Here is a 15,109-nt window from a genome sequence, read left to right on the forward strand (position 1 = left end):
GTTTCAGATTTCAGTGAGTGCATCCTAAGGCGGGACCAGCCTACCCGCTCCCCAGGTTTTCCCTCCTCCTCTTCTCCTCCCCTCCCTTCCCCTTACTCCTTCTCCCTTCCCCCTCCCCCTCTCCCTGCATGGCAGTGATGCTGCCACTCCAACTGGAGCATCTCTAAGTGCTACCTCCCTCCTGAGCAGGTGCTCAGCCCCGTGAAGCTAGAGCTCAGTGTAGCTGCTTATGATTCCAGGCCGGTCTAGCTGCAGTGCTGCCCCAGCCTGAAGCCCTAGCCCCCGGCCCCTCCTGTCTCCTTTCTCTCATTTCCATTCATGCTTCATCTCCCATGCATCGCGCCAGATTTAATAGGTGCCTTTGGCAGGGAAGACTCAGGGAGTGGATTCCTTTTAGATCTTCAAAGTACCCTCTTCTCTCCCCTACAGGGGAGTTACCCTTTTTCCTCAGAGCCTGGAGATCTGTCTCTTCTTTAGCGTCCCGGGAACTTTTCCAAGAGTAAGGGATTCTTTGGGCAAAACTGTAGGAAACAGAGCACCTGGCGACTGTTTACGGTTTGGTGGCTTAGGCCATGATGTTCCGGTCCCAGGCAGGTCCTCTTTTCTGGAACTTGCTACTGAGCCTCGTGCAGACTGAGTTGTCAGGAAGTGTGCGGTGGTTTGTTTCTCGGGAATGTATGGCAACAGGACGTAGGGTCTGTTTCACCCCCACTGCCTGGGGTATGATGGAGCTGATTCTGAGAAAGAAAGAGCAAGGGCAAGAGTCAGCATTAACTTTAGATAGAAATGGATATTTTCTGTGCCCAAGAGGGTTCTAGGTATATTTTTCCTGCAACTGGGTTTCCCCCGGACACTTTTTTGCTGCACAACTATTGGCCTAAAGCAATTTTGTTTTTTTATCCTCTCCCGAGGACATTTTCCCATTGCTTTTTTAGAGAGAGTGGAAGAGAGAGGGAAAGACAGAGAGAAACATCGATGTGAGAGAAACACATCAATTGGTTGCCTTCTGCACAAGCCCTGACCAGGGCCTGGGCTGAGGAAGAGCCTGCAACCGAGGTACGTGCCCTTGACGGGAATTGAACCCAGGACCCTTCGGTCCGCAGGCCGATGCTCTATCCACTGAGCCAAGCCGGCCAGGGCGGCCTAAAGCAATTTTGCCATAAAAGATAAAATAATAAAAAATAAACAGGACATAATGATCATGAAAGATGAAAAATTAAAACCAAAATTTAAGACTATTGAGAAAAATGAAAATACATCTTCCATTGATAGCATTATACTTTTTTAAAAATTTGCTTGCTGGTTGGTCCCCTTGTAAGGCATAGCACTTTTCCCTTTTTGCTACCATTTCTTCTTCCTCCACTAAGAGAGGTATCAATTTGCGCCGCCCGGTCAACTTGGTTTTGACAAGTGGGAGGGCTCACCGGGCTCATGGAAGGATTTGCCGGCTGATCTGTGATCATTTTCTGGTAGAGTGTGCAGTCCGGCCGTCCACAGGGCTTTGCAATCTGCTTTATACGTAGCTGTTAGGCGCTATTTTAAGAACACCACGTCTACTCCTCACTGTACAGACCGCTGTGAAGGCTGAGATTTATATAATGTGAAATGGGAGTAACTACAAGAACTTCACTCCTGGAGAAATAAAACCCAGCTGACAACTAGCTTAAATACATGAAATCCGCCAAATGTAAACCAAACTGTCAGCCAGTTATTTTATCTTTTACGGCAAAATTGCCTCGTGGCCAATTAGTTGTGCAGCAAAAATGCTTGCAACAGAGATATTTATAGGGAAGTTACCAGCACAAACCCAGAGATGCCTACATTTCAAAAGACCTCTTAGGCCCTAGCTGGTTTGGCTCAGTGGATAGAGCACATGCCCTCATCCCCGGTGGGTGGCGTGTGGAAGGCAGCCATTCAATGGTTCTCTCTCATCATTAAAGTTTCTGTCTTTCCTCCCTCTCCTTTCCTCTCTGAAATCAATATATATATATATATTTTTTTTTTTTTTAAACAGACTTCTTAGGTGTTTGTCAGAAAATGAGGAGGTTCAGACTCAGGGAAAGGAGTAAGGTGGAGCGAAAAGGCCATGCAGTCAAGGTCACTGACTTGCCAAAGGCCAAATAAATCACTTTTTATCTCCTTGGACCACACTGTCTTCATCTGTAAGGTGGGGGTCACAGCTGTCCTACCTAGAATTGGTGTGACAATGCTTCTACGTATCATTACAATTTGTAGAACACGTTACAGGACTTTAGGAGGAAAAAAATTAAAATCATTTTATGATCATGTCAAATGATAGGATTTCTTGGCCCCACAGAAGGGACGAGAGACTTCTCTCTCCCATCCTCTCATCCCTTAGGCTGGCTAAATGCTGGAAAGGGAGTGAGAACATACCTTACCCAGAATGCCCGGAGGAATGATTAATCCTGACCTGACAAGAGGTCTTACCGGCCAGGCATTGTGTCTGAGACCGAGGCAGTGGAGTGCTTACAGAGTATTCTTTGCTGGTTGCCTAATAAGGTTAGGGACCAGGCAAGTACAGCAGTTTCAGGGAGCTCATGTTCTCAGAGCTCAGAGCTCAGGGAGACAGGGGCACCTGCCTCACCTCTGAATCCCAGAAGAACTTTCCTGGAGAAATAAATAGGCTCCCAGCTGGGCACTGCCCCCTTGACTTTGTGCCAGCAGCTTAGTGCTTGACCTTCGGAGCAAGTGTCTCTAGCACTGGGCACCTTTCATCTAAGATTTCCAAGCACTATTTCTATCTATAATCCCATTCCTTCATCACTTTTTTAGGATGGTGTGCAAAGGTAGGGCTGATTCTCCCCCTTCACCCCCCCCCCCCAGCTTAAGGTGGGAGGAATTGAGCCCTAAGAAGGCTAAATGACTTGCCCAACGGGTGCCTGGGAAGATGGTAAATCTGGTCCTGAATCTGCTATTGTTCATTCAATAAAAGATTTAGCTGGATGCCCACCACGTGCAGGTTCTCCTCTAGGCGCTGGGGATAAAGCTGTGAACAAGATGAGTAAAATCTCTACCTTCATGGAACGAACAGTGTGGTGGGCAGAGACAGAGGAGAGAAGATCTGAGGTCCAGTTTAGCACTGTCAGCGCTGTCCTCAGCATCCTCTTGAAAGCTTAAGGAGGTCTACGTGAGGATCAAGGTGGGCTTCTTACTACAATAGAATCTTTGTCACCCACTGCTCCAGAGTAGCTTGGAGGAGAAGCTGAACGGGAGAGAAAGCTCTGTGGAGCTGCTTATCTCTGTGCCCGTCTGAATGAAGGGAGTTGGACACACTGCCGCAGGTTTTCTCCAGACCTCCTTGTTTCCAGGATCTCTGATGACATCTAAAAATAAAGGGAATGGCCGAAACCGGTTTGGCTCGGTGGATAGAGCGTCGGCCTGCGGACTGAAGGGTCCCAGATTCGATTCCAGTCAAGGGCATGTACCTGGGTTGCGGGCACATCCCCAGTGGGAGATGTGCAGGAGGCAGCTGATCGATGTTTCTCTCTCATCGATGTTTCTAACTCTCTCTATCTCTCTCCCTTCCTCTCTGTAAAAAATCAATAAAATATATTTTTAAATAAATAAAAATAAAAATAAAGGGAATGTGATATTAAAAACAATAACAACAACGAAAGAAAACCCTGCTTGCTTAACCCGGTGTAAGTCGGGAGAGCTCTAAAAATCTGGGATAAGGAGGCAGCAGAGGCCCATTGGGACAGGGGGTCTGCAATCACCTCTCTCCCCGGGGATCCTGCTGAGAACAGGATTGATCGGGATCAGCAGGAACTTTGGCCACATGTGATTTCTGGAAAAGTAATTGATAAAGTCCTCATCTGCTAGTTCGTGTGCTTCGTTCACCTTCTAAGAAGCGAGGGTGTCATCTATTTATTAGAGGGAGGCTGAGCAGAGCTCCCTGGCTCCATCCACCCCTGGTAACCAAACTCAAGTCAGCGGGGACAGTTTAGCCAAGGCTGGGCCTCCAGGTTCTGGTGCTGGGTTCAGGAAGAGCCCCTTCACATGTCCGTGGCTGATGTGTGGCAATGGTCCTGCATGACACGCAGAAGTCTCTCTGAAGCTGAAGCCGAGAGCAGGGCTCTGGATAAGCCTTCACACCTCCAGCCCCCATATCCTCACCTGCCCATAGCTCTGCTCCTCTGCAGCCAGCATGTGCGAGAGGCAGCACATGCCTTTCTGCGAGGGGGGGTGGGGGGGGACGGTGCTGATTTGAGAGCCTCAGGTGCTCACTCATCGGAGGCTAATTCTGTTCCCCTGCAACCTTGCTGTGGCCCTAGGCTCTATCGGAATCAAACGCTGTCTTACCCCTGCCTCCCCCCGCCCCCCAAAACACTAACACTCACAGGCTTTAAACTCACTATCTTTTCTCCTCAGAAGTCCTCTCCCCCTTTGTGTAAAAAGGTCCCACCCTGTTTCACCAACTGCCAGAGCATGGTACTCTCCCCTTCCCTCCAGAAGCTTTGTGGAGGAGGGAGGGGCTTAGCTCCAAGGCCTGAGCTTGCTTGCCTGGCCTGTTGACAACTGCAAGCTGCAGGATTTCCATACAGCTGGAGGCTGGGTATTCTGAGGGGCCTTAGAGGATTGGGCCGTCTCCCATCAGTCATCTTCCTCGTTTGTAAATGTACGTGTTGAGAGTAGGGAAGGGTATGGAGCAGGAGGGAGAGTGGCAGACTGGCAGGCCATCCTTCTGTGCACTCAGGTCCGCACTCCTTTTCTGACTTCTTCTCACCTCCTAGAAGTGAGGTCAAGATGAAAGGATTCTGCAGCGGGTCCCACAAACAGGGAGGACAGAGCCATGAGAGCTCAGAACCTTTTATTTCCAAGTGTCTGCAGTTGTGGGATTTGTGTTGCTTGGTCTGGGAGAGAAGAGCTATGAAGCCTGGGTGTATCTGAAATTACTTCTATACATTGGACTTTACAGGCTGCTGGGGCCTCTGAGGGAGGAAGGGGCCTCTCTGGAATGAGTTCACTTATCTCAGGATTCCGCTGTCAGTTCGGGTCGGGCACCAACTGTCATCCGAACCCTTGTGCTAGAACGAGCATCTCTTGCCGTGGCAGGTGCTGGCTCACCATGACTGCTCTAATTGTTTCTTTTTGTCTGTCTTTGAATCTTTATTCCAGAGATCCAGTTGTCATTGGTATCCAGGGAGCCCTCCTCCTCCTCCTGCTGCCTCTCTACCATCGCAGTTCCTGGTTGTTGCTAAGGTTGCCTCCATGGTAACATGCGCATGCTGTTTACACTTCCATCTGGGCAAGCTGGTCTGAGCTAGGAACCTACCTACCCTGGACGACCACGGTCTCTCGCCACCTGGGGACACCAAACATCGTGACACGTGGTCCAGCTTCCACTCAGTTCCCCCGTCCTCTTCCTCTTCTTGCTGCCAAGCTTCCTAAGGAAAAAGGACCAAGACAGAGCCCATCAGTTTCCTCACTGGGCTCCCACAGAAGCAGGGAACAGGAAGTAGGCACAGAAGCAAGAGACCCTGATCAGTTGAAGGGGAGCTCCACCTTTGCTCTGACTGAGGGTGTCTGAAGGGCTTGGGAACAGCAGGCAAAATGACAAACACTACAGAACATGCCTTGCCGGCCAACTCGACGGCTGAGAGCCGTGAAAAGGAATTTGGCCTCACAGTCATGGAGCTCAGGAAGCTCATGGAGCTGCGTTCGACGGATGCTCTGATCCAGATCAATGACCACCATGGAGGTGTAATGAATCTCTGCAGTAAACTGAAAACCAACCCTGTGGAAGGTAAAGGCCGTAGGAGGAGTGGGGAGTTGGAGGAAGTGGCGAGGGTTAAAAAATAGTGTTTTTCCAGCTTCTAAAGAGGCACCCGGAGCCATGACTGGTATACCTGTGTCTCGTGGGGAAAGTGTGGTATATGAAGCACTAAAAAGTGGTGAGGCCATAGAGAGCCATGTTCCCCCCCACACACAATGTAATGTTGAGGGAATCTGCTATTCTCTGAAAATTATTCTTCCCTCCCTTTTCTATATCAATGGGCAGAAAGGAGGATATTTATCTCTATTTTGGAAACATTTATGTTAGAGATGCTTTTATCAGTAAATAATCATCAAGTCCCTTATTCTGCATTAGTCTTTTATTGCAACAGGATTAAGATATAATTTCCCCCCACACTGATCTCACAGTGTTAATCTCTAAGGTATACAGTTGAAAATAAGGGGGTGAGTCATAAGGTATATAATTATAATTGTATCCACCAAATATTTGGATTACTCCTATTTCCTGTCACGGAATTATTGATGACTTTTTCAACCCTGCCTGATGCACTTCTAATGTGGTGCTTCTTAATCTATACAGTACTTAAAAGAAACTGAAATATCCAGCTTTATGCTTGCCTGGCTCAGCCCAGTTGCCCAGTGAGCCATGGTAATATGAAATTTGCCTCATCAAAAACGGAGAGAGAACAAAACGAACCTTGCGCCTCACTTTTGCCTGGTTTCAGCATCTATGCTACAGGTTCTTGTTGGGTCCTATCAGTCAGGCAGGCCGTGGTTGAGTAGCATGAGATGAAATAAAGATCTTATCCTTTAGATGCCTTCAGCCTCTGAGATATACTATTTCTGAGCCTTTGTGGAGGCCACATCATATTTTTTGCCAATTCTAAGACTCTTTAGGATTTAAAAGGGGGGTGGGGAGGGGAGAAATTTTTATCTCGATATCTGTTCATTGCCCATGACTTGTTTTCTTTGCAACCTGAGAACTGCTCTACATGTTCTCTCTACTTCTGGAATTCAGTTCCTGTCTTACAGGCTTTGATTCCAATAGCAGCTCTATCATTTACCACCTGGATAACACGGAACAGTTTACTCGGCCTCTCTGAGTCTGCTTCTGCTTTGAAAATGATTTTAATACCTAGCCCATGGAGTTATTGGGATTAAATACTGCAATGCATGTTATAGTCCTCCGATGTATAATGGGGATTCAGGAAGTTAGCTGTCTCAGCTTAACCTGGAGCCCATGTGTCTGAAGATCTTGCCCGAATATGAGTGCAGTGCATTATTATATCTCTAAAGGTTACTTCATGTAACTGCAACCACTGTCCACTTCTTCCATTCACCTCTTGATGTCAAAAAGAGATCTAGTTGGGGAAAACAAAAAGCAGCAAAAAGAAAGAGAGAGAGAGAGATCTGGTTGAGTTGACTGGGCTTAGTTGCTTTCAGGTGGCTCCGTCTTATCAGCTACCTTTCTTATTCTGCCACTCTTGTAGTAGTGTTGACCTTATTAAAGAGAGGCTATTCCTGTTGGGTTTTTACTCAGATAATGCACCCACCAGAATTTAGACGGGATCTCTTCTCCCCCTTCCTATCCTGCTCTTGATCCCTTTGGTGAGTTGTTTCTCTCACAAAGTGAAACTATGGAGTCCAAATAAGCTGGAATCTGGGACCCAGACTTCCTCCCCAAATTTCTAAGTCCTTTGTCATAGCTGCTACTGTTGACTTTCTGATTCCTAGAGAGCTTCCACTCCCAAAGGCCAACGTACATTCTACTTAAATCTCAACGTCAGATATCAAGTGTTACAGACAGAGTTAGTGCTCTTAGATTCTTTCCCAGTCCGGTTTCTGGCTGATAGCTTGAAAGCCTCCTCTTTGGACAGCAGGCGCCTCTGTTGCCACAGACCCTGGCCATGCCTAGAGCCCATACCTCTACCATTGGCACACTTGGCCACTGCCATTCTCCTGCTTCCTAGATCACAAACACGCATCCTGATTTATTTCCGTGCAAGATTTATCCTGGTGCTGGTAGTTGAGCTGGAGAGTTAGGGTGTCAGAAAACAACTTTTCTATGAGTAATCTTTTACCCGCCCCCCCAAATGCCAACAATGACATCTTCATGTGTGAGAGGAATAAAGGGGCAGGAAAAGGAACCACCAAATAGCTCTGACACAGGGGTCTCTCCCCAGACACGGGTAGTGCTGAGCTGTTTAGTTGGACAGGCTGAGAAGAGACCACTGATATGAAGTACCCCATTGAGCTGATGCTATAAAAAACCAGCCTGTTCACAGAAGACCACACTGAAGTGCCTAACAGCCTAGCACAGTCTTGTCACCTGTGGGAGGCCCCTGTAGACCAATAATATGAACAAAGAAATTTACCTGGTACTTGAATTCTGTTGTTTGGAAACCAAGGTGAAGTAAGGCTGGGAAGATGGATTCCTAGAGTATGACCCTTCACCTTCATTTTTTGTCAGTTGACAGCATCTGCAGTATAAATTGACTTTTTTTTTTTTAACCATAGCAACAAAGGGGCCTTATTGAACTTGAAGTTTATAACATTTCTGACACTAACATTATTTATTTTTAAATTTTATCTTTCAATTACAGTTTATATTACGTGTTATTTTGTATTAGTTTCAGGTGTACCGCGTAGTGGTTACATAATCAAATATTTTACAAAGTGTTCCCCCTGATATTTTTAGTGCCCATCTGGCACCATACGTAGTTATTATAGTATTATTGACTCCACTTCCTATGCTGTACTTTACATCCCCATGACTATTTTGTAACTACCAGTTAGTACTTTTTAATCCCTTCACCTTTTTCACCCAGTCCCCCAACCTCTCCCCTAATCTGGCAACCGTCAGTCTGTTCTCTATGTTTATGAGTCTGTTTCCATTTTGTTTGTTCATTTATTTTGTTCTTTGGATACTACACATAAGTGAAGTCATATGATATTTGTCTTTCTCTGACTGACTTATTTAACTTAGCATAATACCCTCCAGGTCCATCCATGTTGTTGCAAATAATAATATTTCTTTTTTTTTCTGACCAAGCAATATTCCAGTGTGTGTGTGTGTGTGTGTGTGTGTGTGTGTGTGTGTGTGTGTATCTCACAGCTTTTTTATCCACTCATCTATTGATGGGCACTTGGGATGCTTCCATATCTTGGATAATGCAAATAATGCTGCAGTGAACATAGGGGTACATATATTATTTTGAATTAGTGTTTCAGGTTTCTTTGGATAAATTCCCAGAAGTGGAATTGCTGGGTCATAAGGCAATTCCATTTTTAATTTTTTGAGGAACCTCCATACTGTTTTCCATAGTGGCTGCACCAATCTGCATTCCCACCAACAGTACACAGGACTTCCTTTTCTCCACATCCTCACCAACACTTGTTGCTTGCTGATGTATTGATGATAGCCATTCTGACAGGTGTAAGGTGATATCTCATTGTGGTTTTAATTTGTGTTTCTCTGGTGGTTAGTAACATTGAGCACCTTTGCATCTGTCTGTTGCCACATCTGTATGTTCTCGTTGGAGATGTGTCTGTTTAGGTCCTCTGCCCATTTTTTAATTGGATTGTTTGGGTTTTTTTGGTGTTGAGTTCTTTTTTTTTTTTTTAAATATATTTTATTGATTTTTTACAGAGAGGAAGGGAGAGAGATAGATAGTTAGAAACATCGATGGGAGAGAAACATCGATCAGCTGCCTCCTGCACATCTCCCACTGGGGATGTGCCCGAAACCCAGGTACATGCCCTTGACCAGAATCGACCCTGGGACCTTTCAGTCCGCAGGCCGACGCTCTATCCACTGAGCCAAACTGGTTTCGGCGGTGTTGAGTTCTTTACAAATTTTTTATGTTTAACCCCTTATTGGATGTTTCATTTGGAATATCTTCTTCCATTCAGTAGGTTGTTTTTTCATTTTGTTGATGGTTTCCTTTGCTGTGCAAAAACTTTACCCTGACGTAGTCCCATTTGTTTATTTTTTCTTTTGTTTCCCTTGCTTGAGGAGATATATCAAAAAAAAATATTGCTAAGAGAAATGTCAGAGATTTTGGTGCCTATATTTCCTTCTAAGATATTTATGGTTTCAAGTCTTACATTTAAGTCTTTAATCCATTTTCAATTTATTCTTGTATATGGTATATGAAGGTGGTCTAGTTTCATTTTTTGCATGTATCTGTCCAATTTTCCCAGCACCATTTATTGCGTAGACTGTCTTTACCCCATTGTATGTTCTTGCCTCCTTGTCGAATATTAATTGACCATATAGGTGTGGGTTTATTTATGGGCTCTCTGTCTGTTCCATTGATCTATATGTATGTTTTAATGCCAGTACCATGCTGTTTTGATTACCATAGCCTTGTCGTATAGTTTGATATCGGGTAGTATGATACCTCCAACTTTGTGCTTCTTTCTCAAGATTGCTGGAGTCTTCGTGTTTCCATATAAAATTTTTGGTTATTTGTTCTATTTCTATGAAACCACCATTGATATTTTGATAGGAATTGTGTTGAATCTATAGATTGCTTTGGATAGTATGGACATTTTAATAATATTAATTCTTCTAATCCATGAACACAGTATATGCTTTCATTTATTTGTATCTTTTTCACTCTCTTTCTGGAGTGTCTTATAATTTTTCAAGTACCTGCTTGGTTAAATTTATTTATAAGTAATTTTTTGTGGCAATGATAAATGGGATTGTTTTCTTAATTTCCCTTTCTAATAGTTTATTATTGGTATATAAAAATATACTCAATATCTGAATATTTATTTTGTATCCTGCTACTTTACTGAATTCATTTATCAGTTTTAGTAGTTTTTTGGTGAACTCTTTAGGTTTTTCTATGTACAATATATGTCACCTGCGAATAATAACAGTTTTACTTCCTCCTTTCCAATTTGGATGTCCTTTATTTCTTTTTCTTATCTGATTGCTGTGGCTAGGACTTCTAGTACTATGTTGAAAAAGAGTGGTAAAACTAAACATCCCTTCTCTTTTTTTCTGATCTTAAAGGAAACACCTTTAGTTTTTGCCTATTGAGTATAAATATTGGCAGTGGGTTTGTCATATGTAGGCTTTTTTATGTTGAGGTATGTTCCCTCTATTCCCACTCTGCTGAGAGTTTTTATCACAAATGGATGCTGGATTTTGTCAAATGCTTTTTATACATCTATTAATATGATACATGATTTTATATATTTTATTTTGTTTATGTGGTGTATTATGTTAATTGATTTTCAGATATTGTACAAACCTTGTATCCAGGAGTAGATCCCACTTGATCATGGTGTGTGATCTTTTTAATGTATTCCTGAATTTTATTTGCTAATATTTTGTTAAGGTCTTTTGCATCTATGTTCATTGGGGATATTGGCCTATAATTTTATTTTCTTTGTAGTGTCTTTATCTGGTTTTGAAATTAGGATAATGTTGGCCTCATAAAATGAGCTTGGGAGTCTTCCCTCCTCTTGAATTTTTTAGAATAGTTTGAGAAGGATAGGTGTTAGTTATTCTTTGAATATTTGGTAAAATTTACCCATGAAGCCATCTGGTCCAGGACTTTTGTTTGTTGGGAGTTTTTTATTACTGCTTTGATTTTGTTAGTTATAATCGGTCTATTCAGAGTTTATGTTTCTTCTTTGATTCGACTTTGGGAGATTGTATGTTTCTAGGAATTTAACCATTTCTTCTCGATTGTCCAATTTGTCGGCATATCGTTTTCAAAATATTTTCTTTATCTTTTGTATTTCTGTGGTGTCAATTGTTACTTATCCTCTTTCCTAACGTAGTTTTATTATTGTAAATTTACACATTCTAGAGGCAGGTGGGACTTAATTTTAAATTTTTAATTCATATATACCCTTTCTCTCAACAGGCCAAAAGGTGCTAGATTAGTCGCCTAAGGTCTTATCACAGGTTAAAACACAATGGAATGTTTCATGGTTTCTGACTCACAGTCGTCATGCTAGAGCAGCAACAGGGAATCTCAAATCACAGATAATTTAAGTTTATTTTATTTATCAACATAAGAACATCCAAACTTGTAGAGAATTTTTATAAGAGTTTATTTGAGCCAAACCATTGACATGCTGGGAAGCGAGATCTCAGATGCTCCAGAGAATGACAGTTCTGCAGCTCCTTTTACTCGTTTAGAATTAAGGAGGGAATGGAAGGATGATTACATGGAGGCGGGAGAAAGCAAGGCAGAGAAATCTCTGTGATTGGATTAGAGGATATATCAGTTCTTTCCCCATAGAACTTTCCCACATTGGTCCTCAGCTGTGCTACCCTTTTTTAGGAAAAAGAAAGATGAGGAGGAGCCAACAATAGGAAGAAGATCTATGCCCAGACTAGAAAGGACAGAGAAGGGGAACCTTCACTAAAGAATAAATCATTGTCTCTGGACTTTGTTCTGAGAGGTAAAGACGATTCCTGTTGAATTTGGATCTAGAAGAATGTTGGTGGGAATTATATTTCATGTGCCCTCTGTACCCTACTACTTCTCTCCTCTGCAGAGTTGAGGGTGTGACATGGGATACAGAGGGCTTCCAATTCCTTTGCAATCACATCCAACAAATAATTTAATATCTAGCTGGTGCTGGGGACGCAATGATGAGCACAACTGGCACAGTTCCTTTTTCCATAGAACTTATAGGCTATAAAAAGAATATGCAGAAATTAAGGCAATTTCAGAAATATTGTCAGAGTGCTATGATGGGTGTTACAGGAGTACACACGTGTAGGGACCGAGGCTGAAGGGATTGCAGGGGCAGGAAGGAGGCCTAGGAGTTGGAGACAGAACTCCTGTATCATTGGCCTGCCTAGGGAAGCTGTGGCCTGGCCATGCTCCAGGGTAACGCTACCCTCAATCTTCTGGCTGGTCTAATCATCAAATAGACATGAGACAGATTAGCGAGAGAAAATAACCAAACTTAATACATACATATGAATGGAACCCCACATACAGGAGAGGGTTAGAGACCCCCCCCCCTTGCATGAGAGGTTCAGAGACAGAAAGGAAAATTGAGGTTCTGAGACACTGAGCTAGGGATGAGGTAAGGTGCCTTGGGGCTTCAAAGGGTCATTGCAGGATGATAAGAAGAAAAAATGAAAGTTTGTTCTGCCGTTTGGATAAGTCAAAATGTTACCTCCAATAATCTCTTATATATGGGAAGCCCCCTAATTCAAGTTCTTCTAGGAAGTTAAAGGGAGGGGCCTGAGTTTCTCCTGAGCCTGAGGCTAAACTTGCCTTTAGCTCAAAACAATCCACACACCACAGAAGCACATGTCTGGGTAGCTGTTCTGAAGCCCCAGGTCATTGCTACCACTTACTGAATGTTCCTGGCTGAAGGTGTGAGCATCTTTGCATAAGTACTGAGCATCTACTAGGTTTAGGGAGCTGAGATTCTTTGGGGAGTAAATGGCAGGAGGGGAGAGAATCTATGTATATAAAAGCCTAAGCGACCATTACGAATGGTCGACTGAATGACCAGTCGACAGGTCGCTATGACAACACACTGACCACCAGGCGGCAGACAATCAATGCAGGAGCTGCCCCCTGGTGGTCAGTGCACTCCCACAGCCAACCTCCCGCAGCTGGCCAACTTCCCCGTGGGCTGGCCCCCATAGGCCCCCATCACCAGCCAGGCCGAGGGACCCTCCACCTGTGCACAAATTTGTGCACCGGGCCTCTAGTCTATTATAAGATAATCAGCCCACATTTCAATTCTGGTTCATTAACTGTAGAATTTAGGTTAATATCTCCTCCACCTTAAGATCTTAGGGCTCTCACTGTTCCTTTTACCATGTTCTTGAGGCATGTTCTACCATTTTTCCACAGCTGGGACATCCTGGGGTTGTGGCAGATTGGAATTTCTAGTACAGTGGTTGGCAGACTGCGGCTCGGCAAACCGCGACTTGCGAGCCACATGCGGCTCTTTGGCCCCTTCAGTGTGGCTCTTCCACAAAATACCGGCTCTTCCACAAAATACCGACTTCTGCTCATGGGCCATGAAGTTTCAATCGCACTGTATGTGCGCGCCCGCACGTGGTATTTTGTGGAAGAGCCACACTGAAGGGGCCAAAGAGCCGCATGTGGCTGGCGAGCCGCAGTTTGCCGACCACGGTTCTAGTAGAATTGTCGATCTAGTAAACAAATTTGAACACATAGCCCCAATAAGTGTTCACCTACAGCACTACCGTATTACTATTAGTACTTCTAACACTAATATTACTTACATAAGATATTCAAGAAATAAAGATGTATGAAGTAATATTAAAAGTTCTAGTATTTTTCCAAGCCTCAACAGATGGATGCACACCCACAACTTAGAGACCACTGCTTTAGAGACTGTTAGTGTTGAGGGGGATGTAGGGAACTAGATGAGTGACTGTGGGTGGGACAGATATAAGATGGGCTTCTTTGAGACTTCATTCTCTATCTCTGTTTGAGAATATCCATTTTTAGGGGCTCATCAATTTCAGGATAGAAGCATAGCAGAGCTATCTCTCTTTCCTCTCGACCTCTGCCCCATAGCCATCCCCTTGCCCCAGTTCTACTAAAAATGCCAAATAAATTATCCTAAAAGCAATTTATGTGCGCATAGCTGCAGAGATTCACAATCTGCAGCGGTCACACTTTGGGCAGATATGTTAGCCCTGGTCTAAGATGCGAGAGAAACTCAAAACAAAAGAGTATCTTGGAGGGAGGAGGGGAGAGGGTGACAGACCGGCTCAAACAGCCAGAAAGCAGCTCTGCTGTGAAGTGAGTCGTTCAGGCAAGCCCAGTAGCTCCATAAAAGGAATATTTAGTACTTGGTAGAGGGGTGGGCAAGATGTTCACAAAACCTGGGGGAAGCAGCATCCACAGCCATATGGTGGATGATTGAGAAAAACGGGAGAGTAAACGTGCCCTCCCTCCGTCCCTCCTCCCTGCAGGGAATTCCACGGTGCATCCTGGGAGTTCTGTCTGGTCTGCGCTCCTGCCTAGGGTTGAATTAGGCCAACAGTGCATGACAGCTGTGGGCCTTCTCTCGCCAGCTCAACCCCAGGCTCGGGGAATTCTTTTCTATCCAGCCCCTCCCTGCCCAGGGCTGGACTTCTGGGTTAGCTGGCATGATGCTGCCAGGCAGGGGGCCGAGAACTCTTGATGGGGAGAGCGACTAAATCTTCCTGAACCTGAGCACCCCCCCACACACACCCCACCCCTTGCTCTTTCCCCTCCCACCAGCCTGGAACCCTGTGCGCTGCTTTCCTTTCGGCAGCTCCTCAGAAGCAGTTGTGAGGTTTGTTTGATTTGCACCTTCTTGGTGCCGCCTTGCATTGAACCATCACGGGGGG

General features: G+C 44.5%; 1 protein-coding gene across 7 annotated transcripts in view; it reads left to right on the plus strand.

Annotated features, from left to right (window-relative positions):
- The window catches only part of ATP2B4 (ATPase plasma membrane Ca2+ transporting 4), a 95,702-nt gene that overhangs the window by 40,897 nt on the left and 39,696 nt on the right, over positions 1-15,109 (plus strand). For 4 of the 7 annotated variants that reach the window (XM_006096916.3, XM_014462806.2, XM_006096917.3 and 1 more), the window contains exon 2: positions 5,140-5,767. In XM_006096916.3, coding sequence (XP_006096978.1) covers positions 5,575-5,767 — 193 coding nt within the window. In that variant the 5' untranslated portion in view covers positions 5,140-5,574. Of the gene's footprint in view, positions 1-5,139; positions 5,768-15,109 lie in introns of those variants that run through there. The other 3 variants (XM_023760687.1, XM_023760688.1, XM_023760689.1) reach the window with 2 other exon arrangements.

Source organism: Myotis lucifugus, unplaced genomic scaffold (assembly GCF_000147115.1).
Source record: "Myotis lucifugus unplaced genomic scaffold, Myoluc2.0 scaffold_190, whole genome shotgun sequence".
NCBI lineage: Eukaryota > Metazoa > Chordata > Mammalia > Chiroptera > Vespertilionidae > Myotis > Myotis lucifugus.